Source organism: Furipterus horrens, unplaced genomic scaffold (genome assembly GCF_987537825.1).
Source record: "Furipterus horrens unplaced genomic scaffold, mFurHor1.1.pri manual_scaffold_1, whole genome shotgun sequence".
Lineage (NCBI taxonomy): Eukaryota > Metazoa > Chordata > Mammalia > Chiroptera > Furipteridae > Furipterus > Furipterus horrens.
The window spans coordinates 107,306,326-107,328,404 of record NW_028327171.1 but is presented as its reverse complement, the minus strand read 5'-3'; the positions used below and the strand labels follow the sequence as shown (position 1 = coordinate 107,328,404).

Sequence of the window (22,079 nt, the reverse complement as noted above, 5' to 3'; positions counted from 1 at the left end):
TTTTCAGAAACTGCCTGGCTGTTTCCCTGGGGTTGTACCACTTTACACCCCTACTGCCAGTGTATGCAAGTTCCAGCTGCCCCATATCCTGTCCGACACTTGGTGTGGTCACTCTTCAATTGTTGCTGTCCTAGTAGGTTTGTAGTGGTATCCCTTGTGATTTAAATTTGCTTTTTCCTGATGACTAGGGATGCTGAGCATCTTTTCAGTTCTACATGTATTATCCAAATGTTTTCACCCATTTCTGGTGACATATCTTTTCAAATCTTTTGCCCATTTTTATTGGGTTGTTTTCTCATTATTGAGTTTAGCAAATAATTTCTCCCATTCTGTGGCTTGTATTTTCATTTATTTAACAGTGTCTTTTGAAGAGTTCTTAATTTGGATGAAGCCCAATTTATCAAAAATATTTATTTTTAATATTTTTTTAATATGAAAATAATGAATTGTACCTTTGGGGTTATATCAAAATCTTTGTGATCCTAAGTCACAAAGATTTTCTTCTGTGTACTCTTCTTATCATTTTATATTTTACACTTGGTTTGTAATAAATTTTGAGTTAATTTTTGTGTGTATAGGGTGAGGCAGAGGTTGGCAAACTTTTTCAAGAGGACCAAATAGTAAAGACTTAAGCCATTTGAGCCATCCAATCACTGTCATAATTACTCATCTCCGTCATGTAGAACAAAAGCAGGCTGAGACAATAAATAAATGTGTTTGTGTTTCAATAAAACTTTATTTATAAAAACAGTCAGCAGTCACATGTCGCCCACCGGCCAGAGTTTGCTGACTCCTTTAAATCTTCAAACAATACTAAAACTCCCTTGGCAACAGAGGCAGCTCCACTCACCACCGTCTGCTGAGTATGGTTCTGTCTTGCTAAAAAATCCTTATGGCTTTATCTGAGGTAAGAATGAAAATTTTTTTCATGCCTCACTTCTTTATTTCTTCACTGTGTTCAGATCTATTAACAGGAACATATTTCTGTCTGTCCCCAGAGAACCAAGTACAAAGTCTGACTCAGGAAGAGGCGTCTACATGCCAGAATCCTAAGTGGACAAAGTAAACTCTTAGATCATTAAACTTCTTCATCCTCTCTGCTTACTTGGGGTTAACAAAAAAAAAAAGTTGAGGTTAGGTCAAATTCTGCCTTTAATGCTGTAAGATATTGATCAAGTCACTGCTTCTTTCTTTCTCTGTATCCCCATCTATGGCGAGAAAAAAAAGAAAAGATTTCTTCTAATACTCTTAATGTTACTGAGTGGATAAGAATAAGACAATACATTTCTTACCCACCTGGTTTGCTCTCTACCACACAATTCCAAAGCTGTCTTCTCCCTGAATAGTTTTAAAAGACTGCTTTCTCTCCTTTTAAAAGCACTGTACAAATGCAAGGTATTGTTTCTATTTTCTCTTTTTAAGTAATTCTAGAAAGCCTAGCCCAAGGATTTCACAATCTGTCACTGTCCCTCGGTGCCTCTGCCTGTTGCCAGGGAGAGAGATTATCCCAGCTTGGGGAAGGTCAGCCAGCCCCAGCACGATCTCTAACACGGCTTGGCTTGCCATCCCCCCAATCACAGACTCAAAGTCAGTCAGCACACAGAGGCTGAACAGGACCACTTCAAGCCAAACAGAGTGGCCACTGAAAAGAGAAACAACACTCAGCACCACTCCAGCTCCTCCCAGACCACACTAATCACCACCCACGCTTGCAGGAGGGCAGGACAGGCTGCAGCCTGTCAGAGCCCTGAAAGAGGGGATGGATGTCTTGGAGAGCAGAGACCATATCTGCATGGCCTTGGGCACCTGCTTTAAACCCAGCAGAGATGAAAGAGCAGATCTCTCAGGCTACTAGAGGAGCTGGTGTGCACCCGCAGAGACATAAAAGTATTCATCACAGTCATCTATAAATATGTGCAAGAGCCTGAGACCCTGTGATGTACCTCATTCCATGCTAACCTCTTAAATGAACAGCTGGATTTCTTAAGAACTAATTTGTTAACTGCTATTATCAAGAATGACTCCGGTTTTATGTAAGGGTGAATAATTTGAAAAGAAATTTCACATCATTGTCTAGATCCTCATAACAAATCATTAAGTGGGGTAGGAGAGCATTGTTATCTTTGCTGGGGACCGCAGTTCAGAGAGACAAGGGGACTTGCTTCACATCCCATAGCTAGAAAGTGGGAGGGCCAGCGTGGAACCCCCAGGTCCTCTGACTCCAAGCCTAGCGCTGCTCCCCTCAGTCCTTCCTTGTGTTGAGTGGAAAGACTTTTCTCTGCGGGTGGGACGCCTTGGTGAGGAGGCACAGGAGGAAAGGAGAGAGATGAGATGGCTGGTGACCCATGACTGTTCTACCAGTAGGGAGACAGCTCTTCGGGGCAAAGAGGCACCTTCAGCCCCCAACTCCTAGCTTCTTCCCTACCACACTGCCCCAGGCCTATGAAACAAACACTTACGGAGTAAGCACTCTGTTTTCTTTCTTTAAATTTTTTTTTTTATTTATTCACTTATTAGTGAGAGGGGCAGGGAGGGAGAAAGAAGGAGAGAAACATGGATGTGCAAGAGAAACATCCATCCGTTGCCTCTTGCACCCCCGACCAGAGACCTGGTCTGCAACCCAGGTACGTGCCCTGACCAGGAATCAAACAGGCGACCCTTCCGTGTGCAGGCTGATACCCAGTCCACTGAGCTACACCAGTCAGGGCATCTAAAATAGGGTTCAAACCATAAAAATGGTATGTAAACACAGTTTGGGGAGACATCAGTCTATTGTATAAGGCCCACATACATAGTCAATTGCATGTGCAGATAGTCACCGGGGTAATTTAAGACAAGGCATGGGACAAAATGTCCTCTGAAGAGCATAGCAGTGCTGGTCTGACTCTCTCTCTCCTATGCTCAGTAAAGCTAAGGGGCTAAATATATGGTGAGGGAAAGCTTGGCTTTAACTACCAAAGCTGGAGTTCAATGATGCTATCTTCCAAGAAGGTTACCTTTGACTTTTTCTAATGAAAAATGAATAGGCACTTAACTTGCTGCTGCCTTCAACTGCAGTTGCTAGAGACAAGTGTCTGCCAACACGCATGGCTCTGGCTGTCTTCCGTGTTGGCTCTGTTCACAGCAAAGCACACAGGTTTGGGAGGAGAAACGGTTCCATTTTGGCTGAGCAGCTGAAGAGGCAGAAACATCATGGGGTAGACATTGTATCACATCTTCTGCTAATGGGTCCCCACCCATAGCGTTCACCTGGTAGAGAAGCTGAAGCAAACACACCTGGGTAGGCATGGCCAGAATTCTAAACCTTGGGCTGAGGACCTCAAAGAACCAAGGAGGTCTTGAAATAGGGCCACTAAGCCTTGTCTGTAGGCATAATAAGCATGCTCCCTTCACAGATAGAGAACCATTTTTCTAACATGTATAGGTGAGATTGGAATTATTAATGTATTAATTCATTTAAATCGATTACTACATTTTAGCTTTTTTACCATTATGTATTTTTAACTAAAGTTACATATACATCACGTAGGGTATTTGAAAATTTTTCACCTTAAAAATGGGCCTTCAGCCCGGACTCACGTGGCTTAGTTGGCTGGGCATCATCCCACAAAGTGAAAGGTCGCTGGTTCAATTCCTGGTTGGAGCACATGCCTGGGTTGCAGTTTCCATCCCTGATGCAGGAGCACACGAGAGGCAACGAATAGATGTTTCTCTCTTACATCAATGTTTCTCTCCCTCTTTTTTTCCCTTCCTTCTCTTCTCTCTAAAAATAAATAAATAAATAATTTTTGTTAAATGGACCATCATACAGTAAAAGACTAGGAACTTAAAACTAGGATATTCCTCCTATGAGGGTAAAGTAGGGTTACCAGAGGAATCTTTTTGGACCCTACTTTTCCCCCATTTTTCAATAGCTTCATTGAGATATAATTTCCATTCTGCAAAGTTTATCCATTGAAAGTGTACAACTCAATAGTTTCTAGTATAATTACAGAGTTGTGGAACTATCACCACAACCTTAGAACAGCTTTCCCCACCCCATTGTACTCATTACCAGTTATTCCCCACCCCAGTCCAGCCCCCAGTGCTAGACAACCACTGATTAATTTTTTCCCTATAGATTTGCCTCTTTTGGACATTTAATATAAATAGAAGCATACAATACATGGTCTTTTGTGACTAGAGGAATCCTCAAAACTTCTTCCAGTCTTTTTGTATATCTAACTCCTCTGTGTACTTTAAGGTCCCTCTCACCTCTCCCAGAAGGCTTTCTCACTCCCGCAGTGCATAGCTTTCTCCTATTGGTTCACAGCCCCTTGTTTGGAGCACTCAGGAGGCAGGATGCATAAGCTGGGTGGCCCACCTCTGCTGTTCCGTGATTTCCTGACCTCCGACTGCTTGGGGGTGGCATCTTGCTGGCATACTTCTTGGGCTCCCCCTACTAAATTGTTTCCAGCATAGTTTTCTACTTGAAATGGTAATCAATCAGTTTATGTGTGTTGAAAGAATAAATGACTCATGGACATGTTCCCAGACTTTTAGGAAAACAGAACTCAGGACTAAGGAGAAGAAAGCAAGCAAAAGCAGGAACAGGAACAAAGACAGAGCACAGAATGTGGGCATTAGAGTCCAACCTGCCCATCAGATGCGATATTGCGTTAAAAGGCTCTGGGCCGAAAAGGGTCTCCCACTTACCTCCAGCAGCAATCTAAAGAACATATTAGTCACTCCTTTAGCTGACGGCATTAACCGCCTCCATTAAAATGCAAATGTCAGCACCAGGGAGAGTGGCAGATCGAGCTATTATCAGCCATCTCCACAGCAGCTACAATCTGAGCTCTTTGAATACTGTATTTCCTGTTGTCTGAGGCTCAGAGGTTTGGTGGTGAGTGTAGGGTCTGAAAAAACCTAGGTCAACTGCAAACTTCTTAGCATCCCTGATTTCCAAGCTAAGGAAGCCAGAGGTTAAGAGTAAGAGGGCTGCTGTCCTCGGTTTCTTTGCAGAGTTCCCGGTGTGTGATGGGCTAGAGTCGGAGTGGAGGATAGCTCCCAGCGACCTCAGCTACCTGTACACAATGGCTCACCCTGGGCCCCAAGCCTCCATGGACAACCTACCCTCATGACACGCAGTGCTCCATGCTGTTGCCTACCTTCTGACCCAAGAATAACAGTAAGTTAGTTAGGTTTTTATTTTTATTTTTTTCTGGGAAAGGTAAAATCATCTAGTTTGAAGGTTGGGTCTTGATCTTAAAATACCAATGTCCAGGGTAGGTTGACACACTTTTGGGAACGGGCTATTCTTTAAGATTCTTTCACCCTCCCAAGAGCCTAGGGTTCTTAGGGTTCCTTAATTCTTGCCAATAACTCATTATAAGGCAGGGTTGTCCTAGGCACTGAGCAAAGTTCATCTTTAAAAAAGATTTTATTTATTTATTTTTCAGAGAGGGGGAAGGGAGGGAGAGAAACATTGATGTGCGAGAGAGACACATCAATTGGCTGCTTCTCGCACGCTCCTGATCTGGGCACCTGGCCCACAGCCCAGGCATGTGCCCTGACTGGGAGTCAAACTGCCGACCTTTCAGTTCACAGGCCGGCACTCAATCCACTGAGCCACACCAGCCTGGGCAAAGTTCATTTTTTGACCCTCAGTTCTTAACTGGCTTTCATTTCTGCCCTCTTCTCACTCCAGGGCACACATGCCCTTCTCTGGCTCCATCGGCCTTGGGAAATGCTCCTGAACAGTGAGCATCCGTGTTCTCTTAGTGCCCCCAACCTTGGTTGGGTATTAGTGGGGGAAGCCTGTTGCTCAAACTCATTCACGCTGATTTAATAACGACCGACAACTTCTAGCATTAGTCCTTCAATCTCCCAGGGGTATCTGTATTCATTTTTCAACCAGCTCATTGAAATATAATTTGCATACCATAAACTTCCCCCAATATTCAATGTGATTCAATGGTTTTTAATGTATTTATTGAATTGTGCAATCATCATCATAATTTAGTTTTAGAACATTTCCCTGACCCCCAAAAGAAATCCTGTACCCATTTAGCCATCATCTCCATTCCTCCAAGCCCAGCAATCATTGATCTACTTTCTGTCTAGATTTTCCATATCCATTTTTAGGGAATGATTGTCATTTCAAAGCATGACTATCTCATGGTGGAATTTTAAACAATATGGGGGAAGGCATTTTTAGGTAGAGGAGTATTACTGATAACCACTTCTACAAATACTTCTAAATATTCTAAAATATTAATATTCTAATTTCCAAAATAAAAATATCCTTCCAAAAAGAAGCCTAAAGAGTGAATAAAGAATGAAGTCCTAAAAGTAACCAAGCCACAAGGGAAAAGATGGTTGGGAAGGTTAAGGGTGTCCACAGATCTTGAAAAAAAAGGCCAACTGTTTCCTGGGGCTTGTGTGTCTGTCATCTGACCTCAAAGGTCAGCCTGAGATGGTCCTTGGGTCTGCCCCTATCTGATGACAACTAAGAGGCACACATATCCTGGAATTGGTCTTCTAAACCTCTGCCTTTTGTTCCTGTGATCTCTGACTTTCTTAGTTTTCTTCTGACCTTGAGGACACCTCTTCTCTACAGGGCAATCCTGGGTTTTCTGCTCAGCTCTCCACATGTGTCCTCCAGCCAATGGCATCACTCTCATCACCATATCACATTGGGGTTCTACCAGCATCTTCTCTGCAATAGCTTCCTGGCTGGTCCCCTACACTTTTGGATCTTGCTTTTCCAATCTAGTTACATCATTGCCAGAGTTTGCTTCCCAAACTATATTGAACTAGGACACTCCTGTCCCCAAATTCAGGGGCTTTTTACTATCTTTAAACTGAAGCGTACCCTTCTCCACACAGTGCTCAAGAGCCCAACACACCTTTCCACCTTCGCCCACCTTGCAAGTCCTCTTCTCCCTCACATACCTCAGACTCCTTCCGCTCACTATTCCCCAGATGTCCCATTTGTTTATCCAGCACACAACTACCAGGTACCTCCTATGTGCCAGGCACCAGGCTAAACACTGGGCACAAGAGTAAGACATCAACTCTGCCCTCAAGAAACTCTTGAGTGTTGAGACAGTTCTGAAAACAAGTCAAGATCATAAATGTGACAAGTGCTAGAACAGATAAAAAGCAAGGTGTGCTGGGAGCTGAGGGGGAGTGCCTAACAACCCGAGGAAGGGGAGGAAGAGGGTAAGAGCATGAGAGAGGGTTCACAGAGGTGCTATAAATGTGATCTGTGTTTGTGTATGATGGTGGTGGTGGGAGAAGAGGGTAATCTCTGCTAAGGTGCAAAGGGTGGTTCAGGAAGAGTCCGATGACATGTAGAAACGGTGAAGAGGGTGTTTTGGGGACAGTTTTCAGTTGAGTGTGACATCGATGATCAGAAGGGAAGAGGAGGGAGAGTTGGTCAATTGTCCAGGCAAGGAGGGAGGGGGTAGGATCGGGATACAGGTAGTAGTAGCCAGAGAATGTAGAAGAGACAGATATGAAAAGACAATGGAGGAGGGATCACTACTCTCATACTAGGGAGTTTCCAGAATGGCAATTCCATCAGTGGAGAGAAAACAAGAGAAGGGACAAGCTTATTGGAGATAACCCTAGTTTTAGAAAAAGTGAATTTGGGGATCTCATGGGTATCAAGGAGCATCTATGGGGAGCTCTCCAGTGGTCAGGGGAATCTTACAACGGGGATGGGAGGCAGGGACTGAAGAATCAGAGTTTAGAAATAACTTAAAGGGAAAAAAATTGTTTATTCTTTGACCCAGCAATTCTTAGGAATTTCTCCTAAGGATATAAAGATGTGTGTGAAGATTTATCTACAAAAACGCTCTAGTTTATAACAGTAAAAGAGTGGAAACTTTTGATAAACTGCTATGACAGTGAAAAATGTCCAACAGTAGGGGATTGGTTAAATAAATTATGCTATATTCTTGCAATGGAATTCTGTTCAGACAATAACATGAATATTGTAGATGAATGCTTATTGACATGAAGAAGTGTCCATAATTTTTGCTAAGTAGAAAAAAGCAGATTCTAAAACTACTAGTAGAATAACATCCCACTTTTTGCTTAAGAAAAAAAAATTAAGATGTTAATGGTTCTTTCTAAATAAGCAGTTCTCAACCTGTGGGTCGCGACCCCTTTGGGGGTTGAACGACCCTTTCACAGGGGTCGTCTAAGACCATCGGAGAACACATATATAATTACGTATTGTTTTTGTGATTAATCACTATCTATGCTTTAATTATGTTCAATTTGTAACAATGAAAATACATGCTGCATATCAGATGTTTACATTACGATTCATAACAGTAGCAAAATTACAGTTATGGAGTAGCAACAAAAATAATTTTATGGTTGGGGGTCACCACAACACGAGGAACTGTATTAAAGGATCGCGGCGTCAGGAAGGTTGAGAACCACTGTTCTAGATGGTATGATTATGAATATTTTTCTTTTCCTTTTTAGTTTCCCTGCATTTAATCATACGTAGCTTTTGTTAAAAGATAATGGTTATTTTAAAAATTGAATAAAATTAAAAGGAATGAGCTAGGGAGTACTCAGGGAATGAGGAGGCTCAAGGGTGGAACCCAATCCCCTTGGTACATCTGTCCATGCAGTTGCCTTCCCTGGGTGTCCCTCCCATATCATATGTGCTACCTGGCTATATGGTTGAGTACAAGTAGCAGGCTACTAGCTGTTGGCCTTGGGCAAACTTTTTGATTCTCTAATTCTATTTTCTCATCTTCATAGTGGGGAGAATAACATCTTTCTCAAAATGGTTATATGACAATAAGATATTTACAGATCTACAGTAGTTGCTTGATAAATATTAGTCCATCTCCCCTTTTTTCTTATTCATTCTTCTTTGCTAGCCCCAGGCTTGACCTCCAGAGTCTTTTTTTGGCCCTCACAGTGGAAATTAATGCCTCTTCTCTCTGAACCACTTAAATGCTTTATGTGAACCTCTACTGAACACCGACTGGATTGTGCTCTGAACTGAATTAGTGGCCAGCAGGTCATCCCCCTGACTGTTGCCAGAGTTGGGTCATCTACCCTGCAGCACCTAACACATTGGAGGTGCTCTATGAATGTTTGTTGACTAGATTCATGGTGCTTTTTATGACTTAGCTAATCATGGATTACTCAAGGATTAGTTTATTCAGATCTCTTGGAATTTTTCTCCTCCTAATTTATAACTCTGGCGAGGTTTATTTTCCAATTTCCAAAAAGATGACCAGCAGAGAGAGGAAGGCAAGCTTACTCAACCCTCTAGGCTCCTTGTCCAGAGAACAGGAGGAAGAGGAGTAAAGTGAAGGCTGTTTCTCTTCCCATAGGTAGAGGTGTGGTTCCCTCACCCTCTCAGCGTTTAGACTGCCAGAACTTCCATCAGGACAGCTTAGGGGCAAGGGGAAGTAGATAGGTGTGTCATTCCACAGGCCTAGGTCCTATCTGACCCACAGTAAAGTCCTCTCCACTCCTGCCTCTCTGTTGCTGGCTCTGTGCAGGAGTATCTGGTCGTTCTCTGTTCCCTCCCCTGTCCCCCCTGAAACTGAGGCTCCATTTTGTTCTGGTGCGCATCCTTCCCAATCACACTCTATTATGTAGGGGAGGCAGTCTGGTGCTGACGAAAGATCTTTCGGTTGCAAGTTAGGTGACCTGTGTGACCCATGGAAAGTTGATTAAGCACTTGGAGCCTCAGTTTCCGCATCTATAAACTGGGAATAATCACACGAGCCTGTCACCGGTCACATCCCACGGTTATTGAGGGGAAGCAAATAAGATAAATCAAAAGCATAAAGCGCTCTGCATAAACTCCAAGCGTTCCTAGTGCTGTCTGTGGGTCTCCCTTTCGGTAACTACCCACCAAAGTAGTCCTGTCCGCCCCGCCCTGGCTGCGGTGACCTCACCCACTGCTTCTCCATCTTCTCAGTTATTGTCTTTCTGCGCCTCAGAGATCCTCGGTCTCTCCATCTCCCCCGTCCATTTCCGGGTCTGGCTCTTGGACCCTTCTAGCCCCTCCGGGGACTGTGGTCTCCAGCTCTCTGCGGCAGTCGCTGCCCGGGCGCCCCTCGCCCTGTGCGCCCTCCTTTGGCACAGCCACCAGGCCAGAGAATTGCCCAATGAGAGCGCCGGCCTCAAGTCTGACAGCTCAGGAAGCGGCCAATCGAGCCAGGCCAGGGAAGGGGGATGCAGTGCTGGGGTTGAAGTTGGGTTGGGGGGGGGGCGATTAAAGGGGGATACAAAAGAGGGGATATAGAACTGGGGGCACAAAAAACCCAAGCGGCAGGGGGGTGGCGCGGGGGAGGGAAGGACCGAATTCCGCCCAGGTCTGGTCAGGGCACCGCGGGCTGAACGCGACTCCAGTAGCCAGAGAGGGAGGGGGCTCGAGAAAAATTTTAGGTGAGGAAGAGGATCTGGGCCCCCTGCGGCCCCTGGAGCCGGGCCTGAGGATGCCCGTGGGGCGCCGAGGCGGGGGCAGCCGCCGGGCCAGGGGCGGAGGCGGCCGCAAGTCGCCGTGAGCCCGGTCCGGAGCGGCGCAGGGGGAGGGGAGGTGGCGGGAGGAGGGGATGCGGAGGGCGCTCCCGCGGCGGCGGCTGCGAGCTGGAGAGCAGGGAGGAGCGGCGCAAGCGGCCGGAGCGGCGCAGGGCCCGAGGCGTGCATGGCTCGCCCTGAGCCTGGCTCCCGCGGGCGCTCCCGGAGCGCCCCCGGGGCGCAGGGGCTCTTGGGCGGGCCGCTACCGGCTGGCTGCCTCTGAGCCTCGGCCCTCGACCTCTGGATGCCGTGCTCCCCGGGAGAAGCCCGCCTGCGTCGGGGCAGGACGGCGGTGGCACTGCGCTGAATTCCGACCTCCGCCTAGTTCTTCTGCACTCGGCCACGGTGGGCCCGCAGCCGGCTGCGAGGAGCCTGGAGCTTGCGGAGTCGGCGCGACAGTCCTCCTGGGCCGGCGGGTCCCTGCCAGCCCTGCTCCGTTTTGGGGGAAGAGGGAGACGAGAAGGGAAGGGCCGCGCCGCGGGAGCCGGTCCTCGCCCCCGCCCCCTTCGCGGACACGCTTAAGGCTCGGCTGGGCTTTGGCTGGGGCACGCTCCCACCCTCACCGCGGGAGGTGGGGGATGCGGACGACGCCCCCCCTCCCCGCAGCTCCAGGACCCTCCCCCCAGGGCTCTGGAGCTGTTGCTCCGCCTGCCGCCCCCTCCCCCGTCCTCTCCACCCTCCATCCCACCTCCCCACCCCTCGTAAGAAAATAATGCTGGCTGCCGCTCGCACCTCCCAGTCGCTCCCAGTCCGCCGCGAGGAAAGGGCACCCGCTCAGTGTCCACGCCGGGACCCCTGCCTAGCAAGCCCAGCCGCTGCCGAGCCGCCCGTGCCGCCGGGCTCCGCCGAGGCATAAGCTGCTAGCACCGCGCCCAGGCATTGGCAGTCCCTGGGAGGCACCGCCTGCAAGGACACCTCTCCGTCCCGTCTCGTCCGCAACTCTGGTCCCTGTCGAGCTCGGCGCGAGCCAGGAGTCCGGACGTCCCTCTGCGCGCGGCGCAGCAGCCAGACCAGTCTCCGCCGCCCCAGCTGGGAGCCAATTCCGTCTCGGACCTGGGGCTCCTGACGCGGTCTCTCCGCCACTTCTCACCTCGGGGCTGTGCCTGCCTCCCACCTCGCCCTCCTTCTCCTCTCAGGACGGGGGTGCCAAGATGCCCCGCTGCTACGCAGGGCCCCGGCCCGCCCCCGACGTGTGACCCCAGCCGGGTCCCCCTGCTCGGCCGTCCACCCTCCCCTTGGAGACCCGCGGCCCGGCCCCCGGGGGAGGAAGAAGAAGACGACGAGGCCGAGAGGGGGATGTCCGGCCCCAAAAGCGTGAGCCCCCCGGGCTACGCGGCGCAGACAGCGGCGGCACCGCCGCCGGCGTCCCGGGGAAGCTCGGAACACCGCTCTGCGTGGGGAGCGGCCGATTCCCGCGCCAATGGCTACCCCCACGCCCCTGGGGGTGCGGCCCGTGGCTCCGCCAAGAAACCTGGGGAGGCGGCGACCCCGCAGCAGCAGCAGCGCCTGGCCTGCCGTTGGCGCAGCGACGACGACGACGACGACGACCCTCCCCTGAGTGGCGACGATCCCCTGGCCGGGGGCTTCGGCTTCAGCTTCCGATCCAAGTCAGCCTGGCAGGAGCGCGGCGGCGACGACTGCGGTCGCGGCAGTCGCAGGCAGCGGCGGGGCGCGGCCGGCGGGGGCAGCACCCGGGCGCCCCCTGCGGGCGGCGGTGGCAGCGGCAGCGGCTCGGCGGCCTCCGCGGCCGCGGCGGGCGGGACGGAGGTGCGCCCCCGCTCGGTGGAGCTGGGCCTGGAGGAGCGGCGGGGCAAGGGTCGCGCGGCAGACGAGCTGGAGGCCGGCGCCATTGAGAGCGACGAGGCGTCCGGGGATCGCGGCAGCTCGGCGGGCCCGGGCGCGGGCCCCGTCACGGTGCTGTCGCTGGGCGCCTGCTGCCTCGCGCTGCTACAGATATTCCGCTCCAAGAAGTTCCCGTCGGACAAGCTCGAGCGGCTGTACCAGCGCTACTTCTTCCGTCTGAACCAGAGCAGCCTCACCATGCTCATGGCCGTGCTGGTGCTCGTGTGCCTCGTCATGCTGGCCTTCCACGCGGCGCGGCCACCGCTCCAGTTGCCCTATCTGGCTGTGCTGGCGGCCGCCGTGGGTGTGATCCTCGTCATGGCGGTGCTCTGCAACCGGGCCGCCTTCCACCAGGACCACATGGGCCTGGCCTGCTATGCGCTCATTGCGGTGGTGCTGGCCGTCCAGGTGGTGGGCCTGCTGCTGCCCCAGCCGCGCAGCGCCTCCGAGGGCATCTGGTGGACCGTGTTCTTCATCTACACCATCTACACGCTGCTGCCCGTGCGCATGCGGGCCGCGGTACTCAGCGGGGTGCTCCTGTCTGCTCTCCACTTGGCGATAGCCCTGCACACCAACGCCCAGGACCAGTTCCTGCTCAAGCAGGTAGGGGCCCATCTCGCCACAGGGACTGGATTGTGGGGCCTGCAGGCCAAAGACGGGCATCGCACCCTCCTCTTTTTAAAATGGAGAAGAGGGCAGAGGGACATAGTTGTGTTATCTGTGGGCTGTTTTTGTGCCTTTTAACCTGCTCTCAGCCCCAGCACTTTCACTTACTAAGGGAGTGCCTTTGTATTACATGTACTGTTCCTGGCCCCGTAGAAAACATGCTACTAAACCGTAGCCATTACTGCAGGGATAAGAATGAGGAAGGATATGGAGAAGTCCCCTTCTCTTCTTGTGCTTCTCTCTTTGTATATGTATCAGGGCCCCTGACGAAAGTAGCTGGACCCTGTAGCAGGTTCTCCCTCCTTTAGAGCCACTGCTGGTTTGTTAAGGGAGTCCTGGATAACGGGCTGGGGAGAGGAGACCCTGGGTACCCCTTGCACAGTCTAAAGGAAGAGAAATGATAACCCTGCCCATTGTCTGAGGCTGAGACGGACAAGTTACAGAAGTGCCCCAAGCTAAAAAAGCTGCCACCAGCAAAGGTAGGAAGGAGCCCCTGAGATGTGTGTGGTGGCAGCCCCTTTCCTTGCTGGAGCTGAAAGCTAATGTTGGACATCGTAACCCCTTCCTGTTGGTGCTCCTGGGTCTAGCTTGTAGTGGGGCTTTTTAGCTCTACTGGGACTGGTTGGGCTTGGGAGGAAGTAAAGCTTCGTTAACTGATAACTCCACTGGAGGGTTTGAGGAAAGGGGTGTACTTGCCATCCTGACCCCAGGGTGAGACCAGCCCCTCTGACATGCACACCTCCCTTTAGCAGTCCTCTTGCCTGTGACTCCATGAACCCTACCCATTGACCCCTGCCGAGGCTGCCAGTTTGTGTGTAGCTCAACTGGGAGAGAAGCAAGTAGGCCCTGTTGCAGGCTAGTCTCTTGACCATGGACGCTGCTGCAACCCTCTGAGGGTGTTTGCCTCTGCAGAACTTCTTAACTATATTCCATTGTCATTGCTGTCTTCCTTCCCACCGCTAATGCCTTTCTCAGACTTTGATCCTGTTTAGTATGACCTTGTTCTTGAGGGGCTCTCTTGTGCCCTCAACTCTCACCCAGGGAATAGCACTAGTATGCACTTCAGAGAGCTGGGCTCTGGCTGCATCTCCAAAGTGCTCTATGACTGGGAAGGAGGGGACCCGCAACCTCTTTGGGCCCCAGGTTCCTTTTTTAGAGAATGAGAGGATTGTGTATGCTCCTTACAGTTCCACCCTCCTCTGTCCCAAGCCTCACCTCTTGCAACGAGCCCACTTCCATTTGAGCCATACTGGCCTCTTCCACATCTGTATGGTAACTATGGAGTCAGACTTACTATTCTCCAGGATCCATTGATTTCGCTCCTCATCCAATGTAAGCTTCTTGGACTGAGGAATCCTGATTATACCCGTTTTTCCTCCTCTATCCTCCCTTGCCTAGCACAATGCAGGGTCCTTAATAACTGTTACCAATTTGGCTGGATTTCAGTGAGTGGAGTGGGTGGAGTTGTTAATGCTAAGTTAAAGTGTTTCTGATCTGGGATCAGAAGAAAAACTTTAGAGATCAGCTTTGAACTTAAGAGAGAAACCAACTGAGAGGTGATGGTTTAAAAAAGTTAGCTACAATTGTTAGTCCTTAAATGCTTCAACTTTTTTGATCTGAGGACCCAGCTGTCATATGGATGTTGTATCTTTGGGGGTTGTTCCTGGCTTGGGTAGGTGTAGCTTTTCTGCAGGGGAAGGGCATGTTATCCACACAGAGCAGTAGAGACTTCCTGGATTGTTCAGGTTGTTTTCTAAACCAGACTTGGGATGCAGGGTCTGATTACAGCCGTAGGGATCCTGCATGTTTGATTTCGGGAGACTGGAGTCAAGTCCCAGGGAAGGGGTGCTGCACTGGGGGAGCCCCAGCTCCATCTGAGCATGAAAATGCCATTGCAGCAACAGTGTCTGTAGGACTTTCCCCTTCTAGTTCCTGATGCAGACTCTCCTCTTCTCCCCACCTCTCCCAGCCCCCACTCCCAGCTTCTTTTATCCACTGTGGTCTTTAGACCTTAGCTTGGTTGTAGACTTTTGGGTGGTTTTACATTGAACTCCTCCAGATCTCCCTTGAGTATAGCAGAGCTTGTTATGCATGGTCTACTGCAAGGGAATGGAAATATTGTTTTTTTTTGGCTTCAGAGAAAACGGTATTTTTTTCTTTGTATTTGATTTACCGTTCTGATTATGTCTGATATAAAATTTGTATTTCTTGAGCAAACCCTGCTGGATCGTGGTTAAATGTAAGTGGGACAGTCCAGCATCAACACCTGTCTTAGGTTACCCCTGAGTGGCAGGCGTTTGCAGATGGCTCTGGTTAGATTCCCTATTATTTTTGATGAGGACACAGGTCCAGGGAAATGGGGCAGCCGTGCATGGTTTCTAATGCTGGGGCTCTGGGAAGTCCCATCCACAGCATCGTGGGCACTTAGTAGGCCCTCGGGAAACTATTGGCATTTCTTTACTTCTCCTCACGGCTGGTCCCCTTTGACCTGAGCACTTTACTTTTCCCCAGCCCCTCTTATGTTTGGAGCTCTGGCTTGTACTCCAATTAGGAGGAGAAACATTTGGTTTCTTAACGGCTGCCTCCTGATGCTTTTTATTCAATAAAGGGGAGAGGCAAGGTGAGGCAGTCCTCTCTGAGGGATGGTGTTTTTTATTCTTTTGATTGTATCTCTGGCTCTAGCGCTTCCCCTGGTGTCTCCCTGCACCCCCTGCTCTTTCTTTCTCACTTCCTTTCTCTCCCCTCCCCCTCCATGCCCCTGTTGCTCTCTGCCTACCTCTCCTCTCCTTTGCTTGCCTGCTCTGCTTCCCCATCTCTTTCACCCCATCAGCCTCTCCTCCTATGCTCCTCTCACTGTTGTCTCCTTGGTGGGGTACAGTAGGAGCATCGCGGGGTTGTTTTTTCCTCCTTCTTTGCGTGTTACAGTCCCTCTGCTACACCCATACCATAAATAACACTGGAGCATCTGCCAAACACATTCCTCACTTGTGTTAATAGGCTGCGATGATGCTGGAGCCTGTTGCCATGGCAACCTCATTTTTGTTTGACTGTATCCCACTCTGCTACATAAAGCCTCTGCATGCACTCACACACAAGCAAGCACAGTCACACAACTATTACATATGCTTAGCTATTAAAGGTTATTTTGGAGAAAAATCTTTGGGCCTTGTGAGGGTGGGTGGTCATTTCACCAAGGGGATGAGCAATTTCCACTGTCCACTGTTACTTTAGGAGGCGATAATGGATGGAGGAGCTCTTCAAAAAGTAGAGTTCTGTTCAACGTGGGGCACTATTATTCTGCAGCCACATTAAACCTGCCTGACATGGTTTCTGAGGAGAAGATTCTGACCCTGTGTGGGTCCCCTTGAGCTTGGCAGAGCTATTAGAGGTTGCCTTTGCAGTGTGAGATGATCCATCATCTACCCAGCCTATCTGCAGCTCCTTCCTCTCTTCCCCCTGACCTTTTTGGAGAAGCTCAGTGATTTTCTGCATTTCATCCTTTGTGCCTGTTTGAACCCACAGCTGTCACCGGTTGTTCCAGATATCAGAAAGGCACTGGCACCGTGTGGGTGATGGATGTTCTGTGACTGTGATCACATGTGTGTGTCTGTAATAAGGAGGCTGAGGATGGGTGAGGGTGGAAACAGACTGCTGTGGCTGCCAAGGGGCGGGTCCACGTGCGCATGAGTGCGTGCATGTGTTTCTGGTATGCACTGGCCACTGTGTGCATGCTCTGTGTACATGCGTGTCAGTCTCATGGGATGGCTCCAGTGTGTGTGTGCGCGCACGTGTGTGTGTGTGTGTGTGTGTGTGTGACTGTTCTGTGGGCTGGCCTGGGTGATGGAGGTAGGCCTGGGAAGCCTTTGTGTTGACTTTGAAAAGAGATCATTGCAGCTCTGTCTTGTTTAATTCTTGGCTCATGGCTGGCTTCCTGTGACCATTTGTTTCTCTGATTCTGGGCCTTGATCACCTTTCTGACCTCAACCCCTGGCTTCTTAGGAAAGTACCTTGGATGCACACACCCTCCTTTCCATAATGAGGCTTGGGGGCTAGACTTGAGTGGTTAGCTCCCCTGATCCCATGAATCCCATCCTTCCCTTTCAAAAACCTCTCCTATTACACAGTCGCTCAGCTGCCCAGTGAGCTCCACTGAAGAGCTGCCGCCTCGCTCTGGAACTTGGCCCAGTGGCCTGGGTGGTGGGTCACTGTGGCTTCTCCATGTGCGTTGCTGGCAGCCACTGCCTCCCTGACTGCCTGGGTGGCGTGGAGGAGAACACACTTCCACCCTAATTGCCGTGAATTGGGAATTGCCTGCCACCAATTACTTCCCCCAACACCGCATTTCTGGACGGGAGAAATCTGGCCTCTGTAAACTCCAGTGGCACAGCAGGCTGGGATGTGGGGCTGGCACTGTGTTTGGAGCTGAGGAGGGTCTGCATGTCTTGCCTCAAGGCTAGTTGTGTTTGCCAGTTATTTTTGCTGATTGTTTTCGATGGGTGGGGAGGGGTGCTTGGAGGGAGTAGAAGCCTCTGGTGGCGGAGGTTGAGTAGAGCTTCTAGATAGGGGGATCGTTTTCTGTATCCCCAGTGTGCCTCTGTTCCTATGGGGGGACCTCAGGAATAGCAGAGACCCAGCGAGGAGCAGACAGATCAGCTGCTGTATTTGAGGGAATGCTCACTCTTAATAACTCAATGTAAGTTTTGATCTGAAGCAAGACCATGAGGTCTGTGTTCTGTGGAACACAGAACAGTGTGCTCACGTTCCTGTACAGAGAGGACACAGACATGTCTTAAACCCTATCACGGAAACCTGCCCAGCCTCACAGAATGGACAGCAGCTTTCTTGTGCAGACAGGCCCTGGCCAGGGTCACAGACAGTCACTGTCAGAGGGTGTACCTGTAGCAGAAGCAGGGTGTGAATGGAGGTTCCAGCAGGAGATGGGGTGGGTGTTGGGGGCGGGGCACCCCATGTGGAAGCCTCCCTGTGATTGTACCAGCCTCTTGCTGGGTAACTGCCAGTCCACAGCTGCCAGCTCACACCTCAGTTAATTTATCTTGTGGTGGGTCCAGATCGTGGTCATTTCCTTTCCAGGAGCAGGAGCCTGTGTTGGGATTGGAAACAGTTTGCTCCAGGAGCTGCAATGTGGTACCATAAATCCTCTGGGTACAGTTACATAGTTATGTTTTAGCACAGGGGTCCCTAATCCCTGGTACCCATCCACAGCCTGGTAGGAACCAGGCTGCGGGGGAAGCTCGCCTGAGCTCCACCTCCTGTCCCCCCAACCTGAGCTCTGCCTCCTGCTCCCACTCCCCCATGTGCCAGCCCCAACTCAGTCCTTGGAAAAACTGGTCCTTGGTGCCAAAAAGGTTGGGGAGCGCTGTTTTAGCATGTCCTTCTTTCATCCATGCTAATCAGATGGGGGCAGCTAGCTAATGGAGGGCAGGATCAGCGTTCATTTTCTGTCCCAAATACAAAACGTCATGAAAACAGTTGGAAGGCCCTGCTGCCCCCACTTTTCTCAAGGCAATGTCCAAATGCAGGACAAGGAAGATTTCTCTTTACAACAGTGTGAACAAAATCTAGTTATGGGGTCTGTGAGCTTAACGTGAATCTGTATTCCCCTCTGGCTGCTAGTCAAGGCCAATGGGATTTTGGTTGGGTTTGTGGGCATATCTAGTTCTCTGGAGGACTGAAGCCCCCTCTGAAATACCATGTTTGATGCGAGAATTCAGAGGACGGTGACCAATTTGGCAAAGGTACTGGAAACCTTGACTTCTGAGAGAACAGTTGAAAGGATGGGGGATAGATAATTAGCTGGGAGGAGAGCAGGCTATAGTAAGGTAAGAAAACCTGAAGAAATGGGCAGGGCATTATTGTCGGCATTCCTGTTGTCAGGTATTAGAAGAGGGATTAAATTTATTCTTGGTTGCTCCCAAGGGCAGAACTGGGGGTAACGAGTGGAAATAGTTGACAGATTTCAGTTCCACGTAGGAAGTACCTTTGTAGCCTTTGGGGTTGTAGCCATCAAACCAGATGCCTCCTGGGGTAGCCAACTGTGTTAGTGGAAGGGGTCAGGTAGAGACTGAATGCCTGTCTGCCAAGCTTGTTACTGAGGATATGGAAGGCTGTGTTTCCAAAGATCTGGGGTCGGGCCCAGGAATGGATCTATTTTTTAGAGAGCTTGGATCTAGTTTTCGAAGCTCCCTAGGTGGTCTTGATGACCAGCTCTTAAGTTTGGGATCATGTGGCTCGGGTCACACCCAGCCCTAGGATTCTGTGGTTATCCTGCAACAGTATGACTACCTCCTGAAGTCCATTTAAGCGCCTGTCTTATCATGCCCACACAGCTTCTGTTTCGAGGAGGCGAAATCACTGCAGACCCACTGGGAGACGTGCAGGTGGGGCTTGGAAGTGTGCCCTGACACACGGACCCAGGTCCAGAAGGCATCTGGAAATGATGGGACAGTGGGACAGGATGAGAAGGGTGCCTCAGACTCGGACTTACCCCCCCCCCCCGCCCCCCGCTTGTGCCTCCTCCTGAGCATCCCCAGCCTTTCTTCCTGTTTGAGGCAGGGCAGTCTGTGGCTCACCAGTGGTGCTGGTGACGGGGGTCCAGCAGGAAGATGGACCTCAGTTGGAGCCCTGGTTTAGTCATTCGTTTGTCTGGTAAGAACACATGAAAAACATGGAAGATATCCAGGTCGGAAGGGATGGCACAGAATGAGGAGATCGGGGGTAGAGGAGGAAGGCTAGAGGTAGGCAATTAGGAGATGGTTTAAAGGAGGCGGAGGAGGAAGGAAAGGAAGGGGAGCTTGGAGCTGCGACTGTGGGAAGGAGGAAGAGCTTAGAAGTGGGGGCAGGGATGCTCTTTGGAAACAATGTGATATAGTCACAGGAGAAGGGGGGTAGACAAACAAACACTGGGAGACAGTAGTGGCTTTATCCTTTAGGCCAAACTCTTGTGTCAGCTTGAAATCCCACCCTCCCACCCCCACTACTGCTTTCTCTGGGAGGGTTATGAGCTGTGACTTCTGGGCTTTAGGCTTCCTGACCTCACACTTGGGTGCTCTTGTCTTCCCTCCCCTTAGGGGCTCCCTGGGCTTTGTCACACAGCTCACTGAAGTCACGGTTAGCTTTTGGAAGAGGTCCTAAGGGACCTACTGCCAGCCTCAGTGCCCTGGCACATAGTAGGTGCTCGCTTGTTTGTTTGAATGAATGAGTGAACTGTGAGTGGGTGGTGGGGTGGGTGGACAGCTGCACAGACTCTTGGCTGTGCCGAAGTGCTAGACCGACACCTCCGCAGAAGGAGCAACACAGCTCTGCTTGGAAGTCTATTTTGGTGGATTGTGATCCTAAACTCGAAGCAGGGCTTCCCAAATCCATCCTGCTGCCTTTTAAAAACGTGCCTTCCTGGAAAGAGAACTGTGGCATGGCACTGCCGATCCTAGATCACGTCATATATTTGAAAGCCATTATTAAGTCATTCTCTCTCCTCTATTCTTTCAAACAACAACCATTTACTGGGTACGTACTGTGTACCAGGCACTGTGCTAGGCCAGGGGAGTTCCAAGGTGATTCAGAACTGCCTTTAGCCCAGACTCTCCCGCTAAGTGTCCTTTGCAGGGATGTTAATAGATGTTTTACATATACACATTCTGTTCTGTGTCAGATAAGTTTAGGAAATACTTGGTTAAACAGAATTATTTACTATGGGACTTTAAAGTTTTTATTTTGTATGCTAATATGTACTAAAACTTTCTAAGCCCATATCAAACATATTCCCCTGAAGAACCAGTTTGTCAAGGAACATAATAGGGCACATGTTTTTTTCAAACTCGCTTTAGGACACACGCTGCAGGGGCTGGGAGGAGACTGGAAGTTCCTCAGGGTCCAGCCCCTGCTCCTGGGGCAGACCCTGGCAGAGTGACCTAGACAGGGGCGTTTGTCCTGGGGGCTTTCCTCCCTCGGGAAGGAGATTGCCCAGCTTGCGTTGTCTGGCTGCCTGTTTTAAAGTCTCATTCCCCATCTGGGTCCAAAATCCTTTATAAAATAAAATGACGGGGCTGGAATGGACCAGGGAGATGCCGCCTTTATGTAGCTTCAGTTTCCCTTAGGGGTTTGAATTGCATCTTTATTGCAAGCCTGGCGCTGGGCTTATCCCTTACGTATATGACCTCATTTAATCTTAATACCAACCCTGTGAGAAAGGCATTTTTACCCCCACTTCAGGGCTGCAGAAACTGGAATAAGAGAAGGTGAATAACTCCCCCAAGGTCACACAGCTAGTGAGCATAGCAGATGGTTCCCTGTCTGCCCATATTCCCCGAACATGTGCCTTTCCACTCTCGCCAGCACGCCTTCCAGCTGCCGGCGCCCGAGGGCCTTTTCTGGCCCCAGCCCCTTTGTCTACTCACTGGCCAGGTCAGAAGCACAGGGGAGCCCCCCCCCCCGCCCCCCCCCCCCCGCCAGGGCAGCTCTCAGCCAATGACCGTTGTTGCTGGTGGATAGGTACCTCAGCTCCCTGTCCCTGGGGTGGAGGGAGTATAACTCTGAGACATGTGTTCTACATTGGTTCCCAGTCCCACGGAAGGATTCAGCTCTGGTTGTCCACAGGAGGAAACGTGCTTGAGAACGTTTTGGGTGGCTTTCTTCCCTTCCTTTTCTTACTTTTCTCTGCCCCGTCTCATGTTTCCTGGGCTCACCTCCAAGAGAAACCACTTGTTCTCAGATCCTCGTCTCAGGGTCTGTTTCTAGGGTAATCCACACTGAGAGCGGAAAAGGCAGGATTCTAACCCAGGTTTGAGTTGGGCAGCAGGGAGGGGCGCGGCCGCTGGAGCAGAGCTGCGGCAGCTGAGGAGCAGAGCCCCGCGGCAGACTCGGAGCCCTGGTCCTGCCTCGGCCCCTCGCTCCCGGTTGTTTGATAACTTATCTTTGTCCCAGTAGAGTGGTTGCTGGATTAGCAGAATGATGTGAAATTTTAAAAACTACAAATATTCATAGATGTTTTTGAATTTCTGCTT

At 50.2% G+C, this 22,079-nt stretch overlaps 1 protein-coding gene and 1 long non-coding RNA gene across 4 annotated transcripts in view; one reads left to right on the top strand and one right to left on the bottom strand.

The window, feature by feature from the left end:
- Nucleotides 1-716: 716 nt before the first annotated feature.
- Nucleotides 717-12,011, bottom strand: LOC150021661 (uncharacterized). 2 transcript variants are annotated; one of them, XR_016511186.1, is made up of 4 exons: nucleotides 11,284-12,011; nucleotides 9,927-10,980; nucleotides 3,580-3,763; nucleotides 717-3,173 (listed from the first exon to the last, which is right to left on the bottom strand). It is a non-coding gene; the product is annotated as an uncharacterized LOC150021661 (long non-coding RNA). The 2 variants fall into 2 exon arrangements; XR_016511184.1 differs by lacking the exon at nucleotides 11,284-12,011 and having other exon boundaries at nucleotides 9,927-11,150.
- ADCY5 (adenylate cyclase 5) overlaps nucleotides 10,663-22,079 on the top strand; it is a 153,761-nt gene continuing 142,344 nt past the window's right edge. The window contains exon 1 of one of the 2 annotated variants that reach the window (XM_090277529.1): nucleotides 10,663-12,996. In XM_090277529.1, the coding sequence (XP_090133655.1) occupies nucleotides 11,848-12,996 (1,149 nt within the window). In that variant the 5' untranslated portion in view covers nucleotides 10,663-11,847. The remainder of the gene's footprint in view (nucleotides 12,997-22,079) is intronic. The other variant, XM_090277519.1, reaches the window with a different exon arrangement.